This window comes from Hordeum vulgare, chromosome 7H (genome assembly GCF_904849725.1).
Source record: "Hordeum vulgare subsp. vulgare chromosome 7H, MorexV3_pseudomolecules_assembly, whole genome shotgun sequence".
NCBI classification, from domain to species: Eukaryota; Viridiplantae; Streptophyta; class Magnoliopsida; order Poales; family Poaceae; genus Hordeum; species Hordeum vulgare.
The window spans coordinates 556,048,681-556,065,417 of NC_058524.1; the positions used below are offsets into that span (position 1 = coordinate 556,048,681).

Below are 16,737 nucleotides of genomic sequence, written 5' to 3' on the forward strand. Positions count from 1 at the left end.
GACGTTTGATACACACAAAGCATTCCTCCGGTGTCAGTGAGTTATATGATCTCATGGTCATAGGAATAAATACTTGACACGCAGAAAACAGTAGCAACAAAATGACACGATCAACATGCTACGTCTATTAGTTTGGGTCTAGTCCATCACGTGATTCTCCTAATGACGTGATCCAGTTATCAAGCAACAACACCTTGTTCATAATCAGAAGACACTGACTATCTTTGATCAACTGGCTAGCCAACTAGAGGCTTGCTAGGGACGGTGTTTTGTCTATGTATCCACACATGTAAATGAGTCTTCATTTAATACAATTATAGCATGGACAATAAACGATTATCTTGATACAGGAATTATAATAATAACTATATTTATTATTGCCTCTAGGGCATAATTCCAACAGGGGGTGCCACCCCTAGGGTTCCCACCCTAGGTGGTGCGGTAGCCCCCGCAGATGGGAGGTGTGGCGGCCAGGGCAGGGGGAGGGGGTGGCGCACCCCTAGGTGGGCCTTAGGCCCACCAGCGCCTAGGGTTCCCCCCCTCTCCACCTCCTCCGCCTTGGGCCCCTTTGTGGGAGGCGCACGAGCCCACTTTGGGCTGGTTGCCCTCCACCTTTTGTCCCATGCTACCTCTTGGGGCTGGTGGCCCCTCCCGGTGGACCCCCGGGACCATTTCCGGTGGTCCGGGTGGTCCCGGTACGCTACCCGTGACGCCCGAAACATTTTCGACGTCCAAAACCATCCATCCTATATATCAATCCTTACCTCCGGACCATTCCGAAGCTCCTCGTGACGTCCGGGATCTCATCCGGGACTCCGAACAACTTTCGGTAACCTCGTATAACATTTCCCTATAACCCTAGCATCATCAAACCTTAAGTGTGTAGACCCTACGGGTTCGGGAAACATGCAGACATGACCGGGACGCTCTCCGGCCAATAACCATCAGCGGGATCTGGATACCCATGGTGGCTCCCACATGTTCCACGATGATCTCATCGGATGAACCACGATGTCAAGGATTCAATCAATCCCGTATACAATTCCCTTTGTGTGTCGGTATAAAACTTGCCCAAGATTCGATCATCGGTATACCTATACCTTGTTCAATCTCATTACCGGTAAGTCTCTTTACTCGTTCCGTAGCACGTCATCCTGTTACTAACTCCTTAGTCACATTGAGCTCATGATGATGTTCTACCGAGTGGGCCCAGAGATACCTCTCCGTCATACGGAGTGACAAATCCCGATCTCGATTCGTACCAACCCAACAGACACTTTCGGAGGTACCCGTAGTGCACCTTTATAGTCACCCAATTACGTTGTGGCGTTTGATACACCCAAAGCACTCCTACGGTGTCCGGGAGTTGCACAATCTCACGGTCGAAGGAAAAGACACTTGACATTAGAAAAGCTTTAGCATACGAACAATACGATCTAGTGATATGCTTAGGATTGGGTCTTGTCCATCACATCATTCTCCCAATGATGTGATCCCGTTATCAGTGACATCTAATGCCCATGATCAGAAAACCATGATCATCTATTGATTAACGAGCTAGCCAACTAGAGGCTTGCTAGGGACACATTGTGATCTATTTATTCACACATGTATTACTGTTTCCTGTTAATACAATTATAGCATGAACAATAGACGATTATCATGAACAAGGAAATATGATAATAACCACTTTATTATTGCCTCTAGGGCATATTTCCAACACGGCGTGCCTCGTTGTGTTGGTCCCATAGGAACAAACCACATGCAAAACGATGAACGGAGGAGTCCCCGACGATCGCCGGTGGAGTCCTCAACAATCGCCGGAGGAGTCCTCGACGATCGCTGGTGAGGAGTCCCATACGAACGTCGGTAAGGAGTCCCCGACAATCACCGGTGAGGAGTCCTCGACGATCGCCGGAGTGGAGTTCCCGATGATCGCTAGTGAAGAGTCCCCGATGATCGCCAGAGGAGTCGCCGACGATCGCGGGTGAGGAGTCCCCGATGATCGCTAGAGGATTCCCCGATGATCACCGGTGAGGATCGAGTCTCGGATGATCGTTCGTGAGGAGTCCCCGGTGATAGCCGAAGGAGTCCCCGATGATCGCCGGTGAGGAGTCCCTGAAGAACGCTGGAGGAGTCCGTGACAATTGCCGGCGAGGAGTCCCTGATGATCGCCGGTGAGAAGTCACCGACGATCGCCCCTGAGGAGTCCCTAACGATCGCCGGTGAGGAGTCCCCAATGATTGCTGGTGAGGAGTCCCCAACGATCACCGGAGCAATCCCCGACGATCGTCGATGAGGATCGAGTCCCTCATGATCGCCGATGAGGAGTCCCCGACGATCGCCGGTGAAGAGTACCCGACGATCTCCGGTGAACAGTCACCGACGATCCCCGGAGAGGAGTAGTCCCCGATGATCGCTGGAGGAGTCCCCGACGATCACCGGTGAAGAGTGTCGGACAATCGCCGGAAGTGTTGATGTGGCATGGTTGTATATATATGAGTTGGCAAATACTAAATTGACTACTATGATTCAGTTTTTGCTTATTGAATGTGTTCTAATTTAAATACTAAATTGTTTTATATTTCTTCTGGATTACTTAAGCTATGGACGATAGTGGCAGATACCATGAAGATGATATTTTCGACATCATATGCTCCTCCCCAAACCATGAGAATGAATGACATGACGGCTCAGAATTTCTGAATGACTAGGTGAGGGACTTGAGCAAGAACAAACAGACAAAGAAAATAATGGCGAAGAAAATGTTACACAATTAACAAAGTCCGACGAGATATATATATATATATATATATATGTGTGTGTGTGTGTGTGTGTGTGTGTGTGTCCTCTAGTGGTCATTAGATTTATTAATTGATTTGCGTATATATATTATCAAATATTTCTTCTTTTAACCCTCCGGATCGAGCCAATCTTCTAGAAAGGTAAGAGGCCGGGCCAAAAACTTGGGTGAGGACATAAAGTTAAACATCGATGAAGTCGTAGAAGATGGCGAGCCGATTGCTCCTCGAGAGAATGATCGTAAATTTATAAATCAATGCGGAGTCACCGTCAGGGACCAAATCCCGGTCACCATTCGAGAATGGAATAGGCCAAAGGTAGATCGTGGAGTTTGTTACATCGACGAAAGATCGAAAGAGTTGCTTTCGGATACGGTCATGTCATATTTCAACCTACCAAATGATCTCATAGATAGCGAACGGTTGAAAGTCAGGAAAGTTGCTCTTAAGAAGATGGCCACACAATTCCAGAGTTGAAAGAAAATGTTATACAATGAGTACATCAAGGGAGAAAAGAAGACTCCAGAATTCAGTGGAGCACTAGATAAGATAAAAGATCACTCAGACAAATTTGTGGAGTACAAGGAATGAGATGAAACTCTAGAAAGGCCAAGAAGAGAAAATAAGATAAATACTGAGGAAAAGTTGTATCACCATGTTCTGGGGGCAAGTGCCTACAAGAGAGCCCTGCCTAAGTGGGAAGCAACTGAGGCCAAGATGGTTGTACAAGGGGTCATTCCAGCTATAACGGATTGGCCGAGAGGTCCAGGACTTGGTTTTATGCGCATGGGGGAAAGTTGGATCCATCAAGAGGGCAGATTATTGCAAAGGAAGATCTTAAAAGTGCCTTCGACACTATACTTGAATCAATAGACGATGCTCGAAGGGGCTTGTTCCAGCCCAAGAGAGAGAACGACGAGCTTACACGCACCCTCAAGAATCTTGAACACGAAGGACGACCAAGAGGCAAAGGCGTTATTCCATGGGTTCACGGGTTTTCGAAGTGGAACGACACTTATAGAAGCCGTCAGCAAAAAAATAAGCAGGAAGCAGACCGGATTTAGAAGGTAGAAAGAAGTAACGAGGAGTTGCACCGCATATTACACCGTCAACAAGAGCAACTGGACATCTCCGCGGTAGGGCATCTCCGCGGTAGAAGCAAGGAGATCCAACATTGGACGATGATACCATCCCATCTATGTGAAAAAGCAGCATGTGTTCCACAAGGGTCCAGGCCTATGATGCACTGCTGGCTCGCTCCCCGTGGATGGTATCAAAGACAGGACAGATTGTGATCTACACCAAAAATGAAGAACATATCCATGAAGGTGGTGGTCGACTTTGCTTTACCTAATGCACCTGAAGCAACCATCCATGGCAATCCGATTCCAGTTGGCTATGCTAAAGTCAGGGTGGATGAAGTTATGTCGGGTTATGAGTCACTAGAGCTTGACATTCATGGAGGTGAAGGGGGTGACACTGGGAGAATTCGCACATTGTGTCTTTGTATGGAGAAAGGATTGCATCGTGCTCCAAACTCGACGCCAGCCAGTGTGTCCTCCGAGTAGCAATACACCTCGAAGTCCACCCCATGTCTAGATCAGGGAGCCCAGCGCAAGTCCATGTCGATCTCTGATGCGTCGTCCGACTTCACCACACGTCAAGATCACGGATCCCAGCGCGATTCCATGTAAATCTCTCCCGCGTTAGCCCACTCCACCCCCAATGTCCCAGCAGGGCCAAAAGTGGAAGACCACCGCTCCATCGACAACTAATCCTCTTCAGAAGAAAGCTACAAAGAAGAAAGCCAAAGGTGAGGCTCCTTCCAAAAAGAAGTTAGCTTATGATATGACTCATGAGGAAACCAAAACGGTCGTGGATGCCGAAGCGAAGTCCCATTATGCACCGAAACCGCCCCCGCCGCCAAAGGAGAAAATACCTGAGAAATCCATAGATCATAAGCAATTTCTTGAGCGACCCCGATCACATGTGGACAATAGGCAATCGGACTAAGACCGCGCTATTAGGATGTTATATAAAAAACAAATGCACCACTCGAAACCTACAGATAGTAAAAAAGCAAGAAAACAGTTCCCCGGCTCAGAGAACAGGCAATGCAATCGGTCCCCTGGTCAAGGTGATGAGCGATGCTGCTACAAACATCAGACTAAGTGTTAATCAACTCCTAGGCATCGAGGAAGTCCTCGTGGCTGAAGTAGCATGGCGATAAGTCGCCGGGCAATCTATGGTCAGACCTGAGCAGGTCCCACAGCTATCAACACAAATGCAAAGTTTGCATGCGTGGTACATGAAAGAAGTTTCCCTCGGGAGATTGTACCTCATTGTGAAAGTAAAGAAACAACATTACTTCTATGAAAACGAGTTATACATTGAGTTTGACGAATTATTTCAGTTATACAATCAAGACACACTCGACAAATCTATCGTTAGTTTCTATTGTCTATAAGTGTTATATTTCTGTAATTTAAGTCTTTAGCTCAGATCGTTCATTGCATGTAATTATCCTCCCTATATTCTTGTGTATGCTATTATACAGATTGAAGATTCTCCAATGCAAAAGAGAGGGAATCTATGCCATTGGGTTCATTGACCCATATATCCTTACTGAAAAATTGATAGAAAATCACCCCGAAGACTCAGAGATGATCTTGCTAAGGTTTTTAAAGGCACAAAATAGAAAAACAGAAATACTATTTCCTTACAACTTCAAGTGAGTATTAATGTTTTGTACTAAAAATTTTATTTTGCTTACTCGATGTTAAGAGTAGTTGATCAGTTATGCATGCGTGCTTATATAAACTTGCACTAGTAGAAAAAGGGCCTTTGGCCTGGACCCTTTAGTCCCGGCCTGCCTCTGGACCGGGACTAAAGGCCCGACCACGTCGCCCCAAATCGCACGAGGCTTTGGTCCCGGCTCGTAAGGAGCCTTTAGTCCCGGTTTGTGTCTCGAACCGGGACTAAATGGACCTTTAGTCCCGGTTCGTGTCTCGAACCGGGACTAAAGGGTTTGGAGGATTTAGTCCCGGTTGGTGTCTTGAACTGGGACTAAAGGGTACAACTTTACTCCCGGTTCGTGACACGAACCGGGACTAAAGGTGTTCAGATTTTTTTTTCTGTTTTTAAATTCTTGTTTGTAGTTTCTGTTTTAAATTGCTTATATCTTTTAGGATATTTGATGTTTTTGATTGATTCTTTTTGCATTAGATTCAAAATTTTGTCTAGTTTCTGTTTGTGCCATTAGTTTTCAAATTTGAATGGTTTAAATTTGAATTTGTTTAAATTTGCTTCAAACCCAGTTTTTGAATAACTTGAGTTTACAAATAGTTTTTAATTTAATTCTTTTTGCTCCTACTCATGTGTTAGATTGTTGTCACAGTAAGATTTATTTGGTTATTTTTAGAATAATTTAAATTAGGATTTTAATTAAAGAAATATTGTTTTGCTTATATAGTTGTTTTAGTCATTTAATTATTGTTTTTTATTATTTTTAGTTAGTTCTTTCTGTAGATTTTAACATGTTGTAGTATGGTGCATATTTAATGCACAAAAAAATCTAAATTTCAATTAATTTTAAAAGAATGCCTTTGTAGCAGATGGGTTTTCGTGTGAAACCTTGATACTTTGAGTTTTGTAGAAAATAAACAAAAATGATAAAATCTTCAAAAAATAAACAAAAATGATAAAATCTTTAAAAAATAAAATCCTTTGAGATGTTGTTAGGTTTTAGTGTCTAGTCAGTATTGAAATTTTGAGATATGAATTTTGACCGTTTTTGTAAAAAAAGGAAAAAATATAAACGGCCATAACTTTTGCATACGACGTCCAAAAAAAATTAATATATAAAAAAAACTAGAAAAAATTGGTACTCGATTTCATCCTGGCTTGCCCGGTGAAGTTTTCTCACATGCTCAAAATTCCAAATGGAAAAAAAGTTATTTCAAAAAGAAGTTTTTTCCAAAAATAAAATAATTTTATTTAAAAATATTAGGTTGTTTTCATTAAAATTCACTATTATTGTTACTTATTAAGTTTATTTTAATAATTGTTTGTAATTAAAAAAAATTAAATCATGTGACATGACATCAAGACCCAAGTTGTTTATGATTGATACCTTACTATTGTCAGGAAAACAACAAGTGCACATTTGGCAACTAGGGGCGATAGAACAAGAAAGTTAAGCGTGCTCGGGCTGAAGTAGTGAAAGGATGTGTGATCGGTCGGGAAGTTAGACGATTTGAAATGAGTGATCCACGCTAGAGCAGTGAGGATGGGTGATTAGAGATTAAATTGTCAAATAATTCAAAGATTAGAAAATTGGAATAAAACATAAAAAATATTCAAAAATAAAATTTGAAAAAAATTAAAAAAAAATCTACCTTTTCGGGTCAAACAAACAAAAAAACAGACGGATCCTTTAGTCCCGGTTCGTAAGTAGAACCAGGACTAAAGGTACTCCCTTCGAGGCGGCCACATGGAGCACCTTTGGTCCCGCCTTGGAATAGGGCCGGGACTAAAGGTTAGGCCTTTAGTCCCGCCCCTTTAGTCCCGGTTGGTGAACCGGGACTAAAGCCCCTTACGGGCCGGGACTAAAGGCCCTGTCCCCACTAGTGTTGCACAGGTTTCTGTGGATACTGCTAATCATTAAAGTTGATGCTCGAACTGTTGAAGTCCTAACTCACTAGGTAAAATCCTCAAGAATACACCAACGTGGTTAAAATGCTCCACGGGTAATTTCAACATTATCGCACTATATCCGGCTCTTTCATTTATTTCGTGATGTCAAGTAACTAATAACTTCTTTATTCATTTTCTTCGTCGGGTAGGATTTGGAAACGGTTCATCAAAGAGGTTGTCGGTGAATGGAAACCGGTGCTGCGTTGGAAACTGGTCAAGGTAACTAAGTAGTACTAGCTAGGTTTGTGTATCTTTTTAATTCTAATTTCAATAACATTATCATGCTTGATTATAATTTGATTTAATTTTATTCCCGCAAAGTGCATGAGCCCCAAAAATGGACTAATTTATGTGCATATAAGTTTGCGAGGACATTCGCATACCGACCGAATGCACGCACATATGCAAAACAAGTTGAGGTGTACAGACCTTATTAAGGAAATATTTTTAATATATTTCATATACGCATTGGTTATATCTCTTTATCATTTTCAATATACTTTCTTAAATATTCTGAGATACCTCAATATGAGTTTTGTTGAAAAAATATCAGTGGCGACGTACTTTTTATAATATACCTTTTTCACGTATAAACAAAATAGTATATACGTAAACCTTTAAAAATATTTAACTCACATGAATTTTTTTATGAAACTCACTTTAAGGTATCTAATACTTATTAATGAAGTATATTAAAAATAATAATGAACTGTAAAAGACTCATCTATGTGGTACATGAGGAGCGGGAGTACGTACTTCCAAGAGTACATAGACATTTTCTTATATATATATATATATACACCGCTGCATGATAGTATATGGAACATGTAGGATAACTATCATAATAGTATATGGAACATGTGGGATAACTACCCCTGGATGGTAGGATGTATTTTTTCTATATATATATATATATATATATATATAGAGAGAGAGAGAGAGGGGCAAAAGTGAAGATATAAACTTTCGCTTGAGCGACTCCAAACAGTGCTGCAAATTATGTGTTGGGATCTGATCCCTTCTCTTTCCTCTTTTTCGTTTCCTATATATTCGGTGGTTAATTGTTATTTAATCATATAGATGAATTGGACCACACTTCACTGTTCACTTATTAGATACGTGCATGTGTGTGTGTGAGAGAGAGAGAGAGGGAGGTAGTTAACTACACAACAAAACTTATATCACATGCTTACCCAAAACGGTTCATGCTCAAAGACCAATGCTAAAAAGGGCATGTTTACATTCTCTGAATACTCCTTCTAACATAGGTCATAGGCTGCTATTTCGGTCTGTTGCTTTGTAAAGGACCCCACATGGCTTCCTCTTTGGTAATTGACATCATTCAAAATTCAAGAAATATGAACCTTATCTACAACAAAGTTTGGATCTCGATGCAAATAAATGGTTCAAATAGCAACCACCGTAGCTAGTGCTGATAGCAAATCCATGCCCCTCTCTCACTCTATATATAGGACAAACTTTATCTACCACCGGTGTTGGTTACCACCATTTTGTATGTTGTATGTAATATCTATCAAATCGGAGAGTATGTATGCGTAGTATATAGGATATAATAATGTTTATGTAGTATATATACTGTTTTTTGATAGTATGTATCATATTTTATGTGCTCTCTTTTTTACGTACAAATATATACATACTTCACAAATATAATACGCAGGTCATAAGACTAGAAGAAATGAATTTTATGTATATTTTACACTATGTTTTTATATGTGTAATTTTACGTGACATAAAATATTTTTACAACAATTATACATTTTTACGATCTTTTTTTACGTATGAAATAAGACAAAAAATTACGTGACTAAAAATTACAGTGCACTGATGATAAAATAGAGGAGGCAAACAATAACTATTCCTCACCCGGGTGAGGAATAGTTATTCTTCACCCCCTCTATTTTGACATCAACGCACCGTAATTTCATGTTTCATTTTTTTTCTTATTTCATACGTAAAAAGAGTCTGTAAGAAATATATAGTCACCTTAAAAAATATTTTATGTCACATAAAATTACAAATATAAAAACATAGTGTAAAATATACACTAAATGCAATTTTTCTAGTCTTATGGCCTATATTTTTAATTTTTTACATCAAATTTTATGTAATGAATCAATATTAATGTAACTATTGGTATTCCAAATGTAATTTATTTATGAAACTATCATAAGTTTACCTGGACGAAGAATAACTTATTTTGCACCCTGGGTGACGAATAGACTTTCTATATATTTTTAGACTTTCCATATATATATATATATATATATATATATATATATATATATATATATATATATATATATATAGTTATTCTTCACCCCCTCTATTTTAATATCAATGTGCCGTATTTTTATGTTCTATAAATTTTATCTTAATTTACACGTACAAAGAGAACGTAAGGAAATATATAATCACCCTAAAAATATTTTATGTTACGTAAAGTTATGAACATAAAATGGTAGTGCAAAATGTACATAAAAAGCACTTTTCTGGTGTTGTGACCTATAATTTTGTTTTCTTATGTTAAATTTTACACTGTGAACTAATATGAATATGTAACTATTTATATATGAAATGTAATTTATTAGTGGAACAATCGTGAAATTACCTTGGGTGAAGTATAACTTATTCTACACATTGGTTGGTGAATAGTATTACTATATATATATATATGGTCGCACGAGAAATTATATTATATATGCATCAACGTGTACAGTATGTAGTAGCGTAAAATATGTTTAAAATGAAAAAGAATTGAATGAAAAGCACTAAATGAAAAGAAAAAATAAACCATAAACACTAAACCCTAAACCCCAAACAAGGAAAACACAAAATATTTGTCCCGGTTGATGTCATCAACCGGTACGTAAGGTCCTCCAACCCCCACCGCACGCTCCCGGCCATGTGGAGGGACTTTATTCCCGGGTTGTGACCAACCGGGACTAAAGGGTCCTACCCTTTAGTCCTCACCCTTTAGTTCCGGTTGGCAATCCGGGACTAAAGGCCGCTGTCAACCGGGACTAAAGCCCCGTTCTTGAGTAGTGATCATTTCTTTTTGAGAATTACGGGATTTATCATTATCGCCAATGATTCTAGCTGAGTAGGCATGTTGTGGTAATATGTTTGAATTTGATCTCAAAAAGTGTCCATTCTATAGTAGTGACTTCCTACTCGAATGTAAACCAAACATTAGTTACTATCGTGTCTTATATCTATGAATGACTATATTGGAACATGCTTGCCTATACAATTTAATTGAGATAAACTGATGCATGAATTTTTGCAACAGCGCACGTCGTTACTATTTCCCACCCAAAAAAGGTACGTCGTTAATCACATATAGTCCAATACTACCATCATGCAACATTGTAATGCCCATTAGGTTTTTCAAAATTGAAACGTGACTATCTTTGACCAAGTTTATTGAATATATTATCAACAGATAAAATAATAAGTAAATAATATATACAAGTATAGTTCATGATGAATCTGATGATACCGATTCTGCATTATAAATGTTGACATATTTTTCTGAAACTGGATCAAACATAAACATGTTTGACTTTTAGAAATGAAAATACGTGCCATGTTTTGGAACGGAGGGAGTATATTTTATATGTTTCGCAATCATTTCTGTTTTGTTATCATTTGCCATTTGTTGTCAATCCGAAATCGGGTTTGCACATAGTCACTCTGTAAAGAAATATAATTTAGAGCATTTACATCACTATATATGTTAGTTAGCTATGTGCTTTTATATTTTGTACGTTGTGAGTACATGTTATAGTTGTATCTGATACACGCTAACCCTTTTATGTTCTAGAAGTTTCGGTCATTTATCTGGAAGAAAGTGGAAATTATTAAAGAACGCATGCAGAGTGAGACGGTGAGATAGGATAGGAGACGTTAAAGAAAAGCAGGTGCATGGGGGCTCGGCCGGGAAGACGACGACCAGAGAGCAAAGGTGCATTCTCCTGTCAGTGAAAAATTCCTCCCTTCATCTTCCCTGCCCTTTGTCGCCATGTAGTCATCCTGTCTTTGACAGGGCCGCTCCCGTAATAATTTTGCAGCAATGCAAGGCAAAAAAAAAAGAAAAAAGCAGGCAAAAGCAAAACACAAACATCCTAAAAACAAATAAAAATAAAATCGAGTGCTACTACTAGCAGTAGTACAGTACTAGCTAGTAGACACACATTCTCTCTCCATTCCCTCCTTTATTTCCTCTCTCTCCCTTGGCATCCTTTGTTCTTCTTTCATCCGGTTGGGTAGACAGAGAGGGAAGCACAACTGCGCAAGGAAAGGAGGAAAGATAAGGAAGCAGCAGGCAGCGGCAGCAGCAGCAGGAGCGAGGTCGGTCGATCGAGCGCCGAGCTGCGGGAAGCAATAAATACAAATTAAGGTTGGAGCCGCGCCACCATGGCGGCGTTTGCAGGCGCTCTAGAATTCCTCCCCGGCGGCCCATCATCCCTCCCCCAATCCTTCTTCTTTATATAGCCTAGCCACGCACTTGGCTCCCCTCACCACCTCAAAAAGCACCTTACCCCACTCCCTCCTAACCTCCTCCTCCCTCTCCCTTCCTCCCCCTAGTGAGTGAGAAGAGAACAAAGCCAGGCCTTAGGCAGCCTCAGCTGTCAAGAGGAATAATCAAGAGGAGATCGAGAATTAGAGGCAAAGATCAAGCTACCTCTATCCTCACGGCAAGAAAGAAAGGTGAGCTGAAGTAGTTGGGGTAGTAACTAGTTTCCTAACTTGTTAGGCGGGCCGAGTCGCGCGCTCAAGTTTGTCAGCGCTAGCTACATGCTGTCAACACTAGATATGCTAGCGAGGAGGAGTATGCGTGCGTAATTGCGTAGAAATCTGTGTATCATTCAGCGTCTGGGTGGTAGATCTGTCTAATCTACTGGTGAGCTATGTCGAAAATCTAAGCTACGGGTCGCGCAATCCCAAGCGCCTGCCATGTTCTGTTGCTTCTTCCGCTTTTTCTTACACCCAAGATCTACTTTTTTATTCGGGTCCGTCGTCTGTGTTTGTTTGTAGGAGGTGAGAGGGAAGGAAGGAGAAAGCAAGGGAGCGAGCGCGCTGGCAGGAGCTTCTTGATGGGTGTTGGCTGCTGCCGTGGATGGCGGGGTTCTCTCTGAGGGGAGGCGGCGGCAGCGGAGGTAGCGGGGGGAGGAGCGGTGACCGCGGCGATCATCCCATCGGGGCAGACAGCCTGTTTCTGTACGCGCGCGGCGCGGCCGCCGCGGCCGCCGACACGGCGGGCGGCGGCGGCGGGGGAGGAGGCGGGATAGGGTTCCAGCTATGGCACCCTCATCACCAGCAGGCGGCCGCCGTGCCGCACACGTCGCAGTTCTTCTCCTCTGGGGTGGCCACCGGCGTCGTGCTGGGCTTCTCGCCGCATGAGGGCGGCGGCGTGGGCGGCGTTGGCTTGGCTGGTGGAGGCGGCCCGGGGGGCGGGAGGGCCGGCACGAGCTGCCAGGACTGCGGAAACAACGCCAAGAAGGACTGCACCCACCAGCGCTGCCGGACCTGCTGTCGCAGCCGCGGCTTCAACTGCTCCACCCACGTCAAGAGCACCTGGGTCCCCGCCTCAAAGCGCCGCGAGCGCCAGCAGCAGCTCGCCGCCCTCTTCCGCGGAGCCGCAGCCAACAACAGCGCTGCCGCGGCCGCGGCCGTCGCCGTTGCCAACAAGCGGCCCCGCGAGCTCGTGCGCTCACTCGGCCGCTTGCCGTCCGCGACCACCGCCATGGTCGACGCCACCACTTCCTCAGGTACGTGGTAGCTACTCAATTTACAATTACAGTCTACAATACAGTCAGTCCCTGCACCATTCAGCAGGACGCTGACGCCGACGGTGTGATTGCAGGCGAGGGGGACGGGAGGTTTCCGCCGGAGCTGAGCCTGGAGGCCGTGTTCCGGTGCGTGCGGATCGGGCCGGTGGACGAGCCGGACGCGGAGTTCGCGTACCAGACGGCAGTGAGCATCGGGGGGCACACGTTCAAGGGGATCCTGCGGGACCATGGGCCGGCGGAAGAGGCGGCTGGGCAGCTGCCGCCGTCGTCCGCGGAGTACCACCAGCTGACAGGGGCCGCGAGGGAGGGGTCCTCGCCGGCCGGGAGCAGCGAGGCGGCCGGCGGGCACGGAGCGACGGTGGCGACGTCCGCGGCGGTGCTCATGGACCCCTACCCGACGCCGATCGGCGCCTTCGCCGCAGGCACCCAGTTCTTCCCTCATAACCCTAGAACCTAGCTTCAATTCCTGCCATGAATTCCTAGCAAGTTTCATTTACTGCCAAGGATGACGATCGAGTTGCATTGATCCAAGTCGAGCAAACAATATCCAGCCAAGCAGATCGAAGAAGAGGAGAATTGTTGTCCGTGAACACTAATGCATCTCGTTAGCTAGCTAGAGCTACTACTTTTGGATCCTTCCATGCAATTTTAATTCCCAGTTGGTTAATTAGCAATGACCTTAATGCATTGGTGCAATTAAAGAGAGATAAACTAAAGTGTATCTTAATCGCTTCCTTTTGAAATCGTTTACTACTACATTTCGCATGCAGCACGTGATTGGTTAACTATAGTTTACTGCTACTAGCACTACTATTATAACTTATAAGTACGTATGCATTAGATTACATTACTTACTCCTACATGGTATGGTATTGTTTGCTTGGATTTGCTTTTGTGTGTGCATGGGGAAGCTTCTCTCTGGATGGCATGGGTAAAGCTGCTCGTTTTTGTGGTGCTTTTTATATGATTTGTCTGCATGTCTTGTTCTTCTATGCATTCCTTCTATAGCTGCATTGGTTGGTTCTGTACTTCTGTTTAAACACCCAACCATAATACCATATACTGCATTGTTCCCCTCGGATGCATGGATGAGCAATCAGCTTCTGCTTGCTCCACATCACAATGGAAAGTACATCAATTCTATGCATTTCTTTGGCTAATCTTTGGAGTGTTCTCTCCCTCTCTCTCCCTCCCTCCATCTCTCTCTCTCTCTCCCTCTCTCTCCCTCCATCTCTCTCTCTCTTTCTCTCTCTCTCTCTAGGGTACACAGTGACCTTGTCACGCCACTGTTCACCCTTTTCCTAGGGTACTGTTTTTCTATATTCTTTGTTGAAGTGACATAGATCAATGTCGAGATTCTTTACAGAAAATCTGAAAAAACGACCAATACAAGCTAGTCACATGGAATGATGGAATGTCAACAATGTGCATGATTTACTTTTAAGAAATTGCATGCAAACTTATCTATAAGCGTAGCCATTATTAGGGCATGTATGCGTTATTATCGTGTGTACAATTTGAAGCTAACATTTCTGGTTCATGCTTAACTGGAGTAGTTTGTCTATCATCTAAGATAATTTCTCTCTTTCAATTAATTAGTCTCACCAGTGCGCTGTGCAAGATTAAATATTTTCAGAGAAATAAAGAACAGTAGGTATGATCTCTTGTCTTTCAGTACAACAGTACTCTGCAATTTTCAGCTCCCGGCCGCCCTATATATACGTAGAGTGGTACAGTGAGTACTGTCCATATCCTATATCTAGGTGTAGCCTCAACTCTACTTTGTTTCTTTTCCCCCGTTCTGCACACTTATTTTCAAGCAGACTAGGATTGTAATGCACTGTAGCCTGACCAATGGCCACTAGCTACAACAATAACATCATTCAACTCATATCCACACTTTTTCAAATATTTTGCGAAAAATATGCATGGAGTGATTCCAACATAATAGGCATACATACATTTTTGTGGATCAAGAGCTGGATTATATCTATACTTCATCAATGCTGACATCACTTCTGAGAACATCCTTATTAAGTTGGCTGCGTGTGTTTGTTAGTGCTTTGCTTGTGTTGGGTTTCTCCCACATGATTATCAGTACTTTACATACTCTTGCATTGGATCAAATCCCTTGGAGAGGTAGGGGTTGTAATTCAATCCTCCAATGCTTCCCAAAGGGATTCACTACCGTTCCCGTGCATCCAGACAAGCTCTTTGGGTGGCCGATTGATAAATATCATCTCATGTTTGGGACACCATCTTTATATGTGTTAAATGGAAGTTTATATACACTAATGCTTGCATAGATCTGCACAAATAAATAAATGGGATATGATTACATTCTGGGTACACCAAAATACATAAACTATTTAAGAATGGTTAACTCATCACAAGAGAGATCAACTATGAGTGGGCAAGAACATCCCTCGATATCAATCTTTACTTGAAATTTGCTATAATTTATTTTGATCTTATAGCTTGTTCAACAGATGACACGTGTTAATAGGAAGAGGTTGTTGTTTGTGTCATATGATGCTAGGACTTCATGGGTCTTAGTACTAGTTTACATATTTGTGCGGTAGCTCTATTCTACCCAACATATTTATAAACTTAGAACTTTGGAATATATTATAACCATATCAACATTTTTCAGTAGTGCTATAATTTTTCAGTAGTGCTATATGTTAACTATATCAACACATTTCAGTAGTGATTTGTTAACTATATCAACATTTTTCAGTAGTGTGCATGTGTATTTTCTAACTGAATTGTTGATATATTATTATGACGCAACCTTTTTTACTTAGATAATGCAGAAAGGAACGATGCATGGATAGACTGAAAATGGTTTTAAACCGAATATTTTGTTTCTCGGTCATTGTAGAGCACCTGCACTATAATTTCTTGGTACTCTCATCCTATCCATAATCAACACTTGTGTACAGGATGAGAGTGTACATATCGTAAGTTGGTGTTAAATTATTTGTTTTTGTGTTTGAATTAAATTCGTAGAGAATGAAAAATATTAGCATATGGAACTTTAAGTTTACCTATGGAGCTACCCGTTTCGGCCTTGGCTTCTACCCATGCATGCCTCCAACTCTTAGTGTCAACGCTAGCTTACTTATCTTTAGGCAGGAGGGCTCTAGTTAAGTTATCAGTACAAACGTACGTACCAGGATGTCTATATAACAACCTTCTCAACCTTATCACTGCCACAAAGTTTCAGATTTTTGTTAAGATTTTTATTGTGGGTGCACCGTGAGTGCAATGTGTGTGGGTGCACTGTGCACAGAAGCCACTCTCACCATCAAAGGCTCTATTTTCTTGCTTCCAGATCAGTTTTTATTACTAATTGATGTGTGAGAGTGACCAAAATAGAATTATTTAAACAAATTCATTAGTATCGTACACGGGCTCCTGAT

General features: G+C 42.1%; 1 protein-coding gene across 1 annotated transcript; it reads left to right on the forward strand.

Moving 5' to 3' along the window:
• The first annotated feature begins 11,761 nt into the window (after positions 1–11,761).
• On the forward strand, positions 11,762–14,068 carry LOC123408785 (protein SHI RELATED SEQUENCE 1-like). Its single transcript, XM_045101830.1, has 3 exons — positions 11,762–12,230; positions 12,558–13,291; positions 13,387–14,068. The coding sequence occupies exons 2-3, from the start codon at positions 12,640–12,642 to the stop codon at positions 13,767–13,769; spliced, it is 1,035 nt and encodes a 344-aa protein (XP_044957765.1). The 5' UTR covers positions 11,762–12,230; positions 12,558–12,639; the 3' UTR covers positions 13,770–14,068.
• The last annotated feature ends 2,669 nt before the right edge of the window (positions 14,069–16,737 follow it).

Coding starts and splice junctions, on each gene's coding strand:
- LOC123408785 (XM_045101830.1), top strand. CDS start 12,640: ATGGCGGGGTTCTCTCTGAGGGGAGGCGGCGGCAGCGGAGGTAGCGGG. Junction 13,292..13,386: donor CGACGCCACCACTTCCTCAG/GTACGTGGTAGC, acceptor GTGTGATTGCAG/GCGAGGGGGACGGGAGGTTT.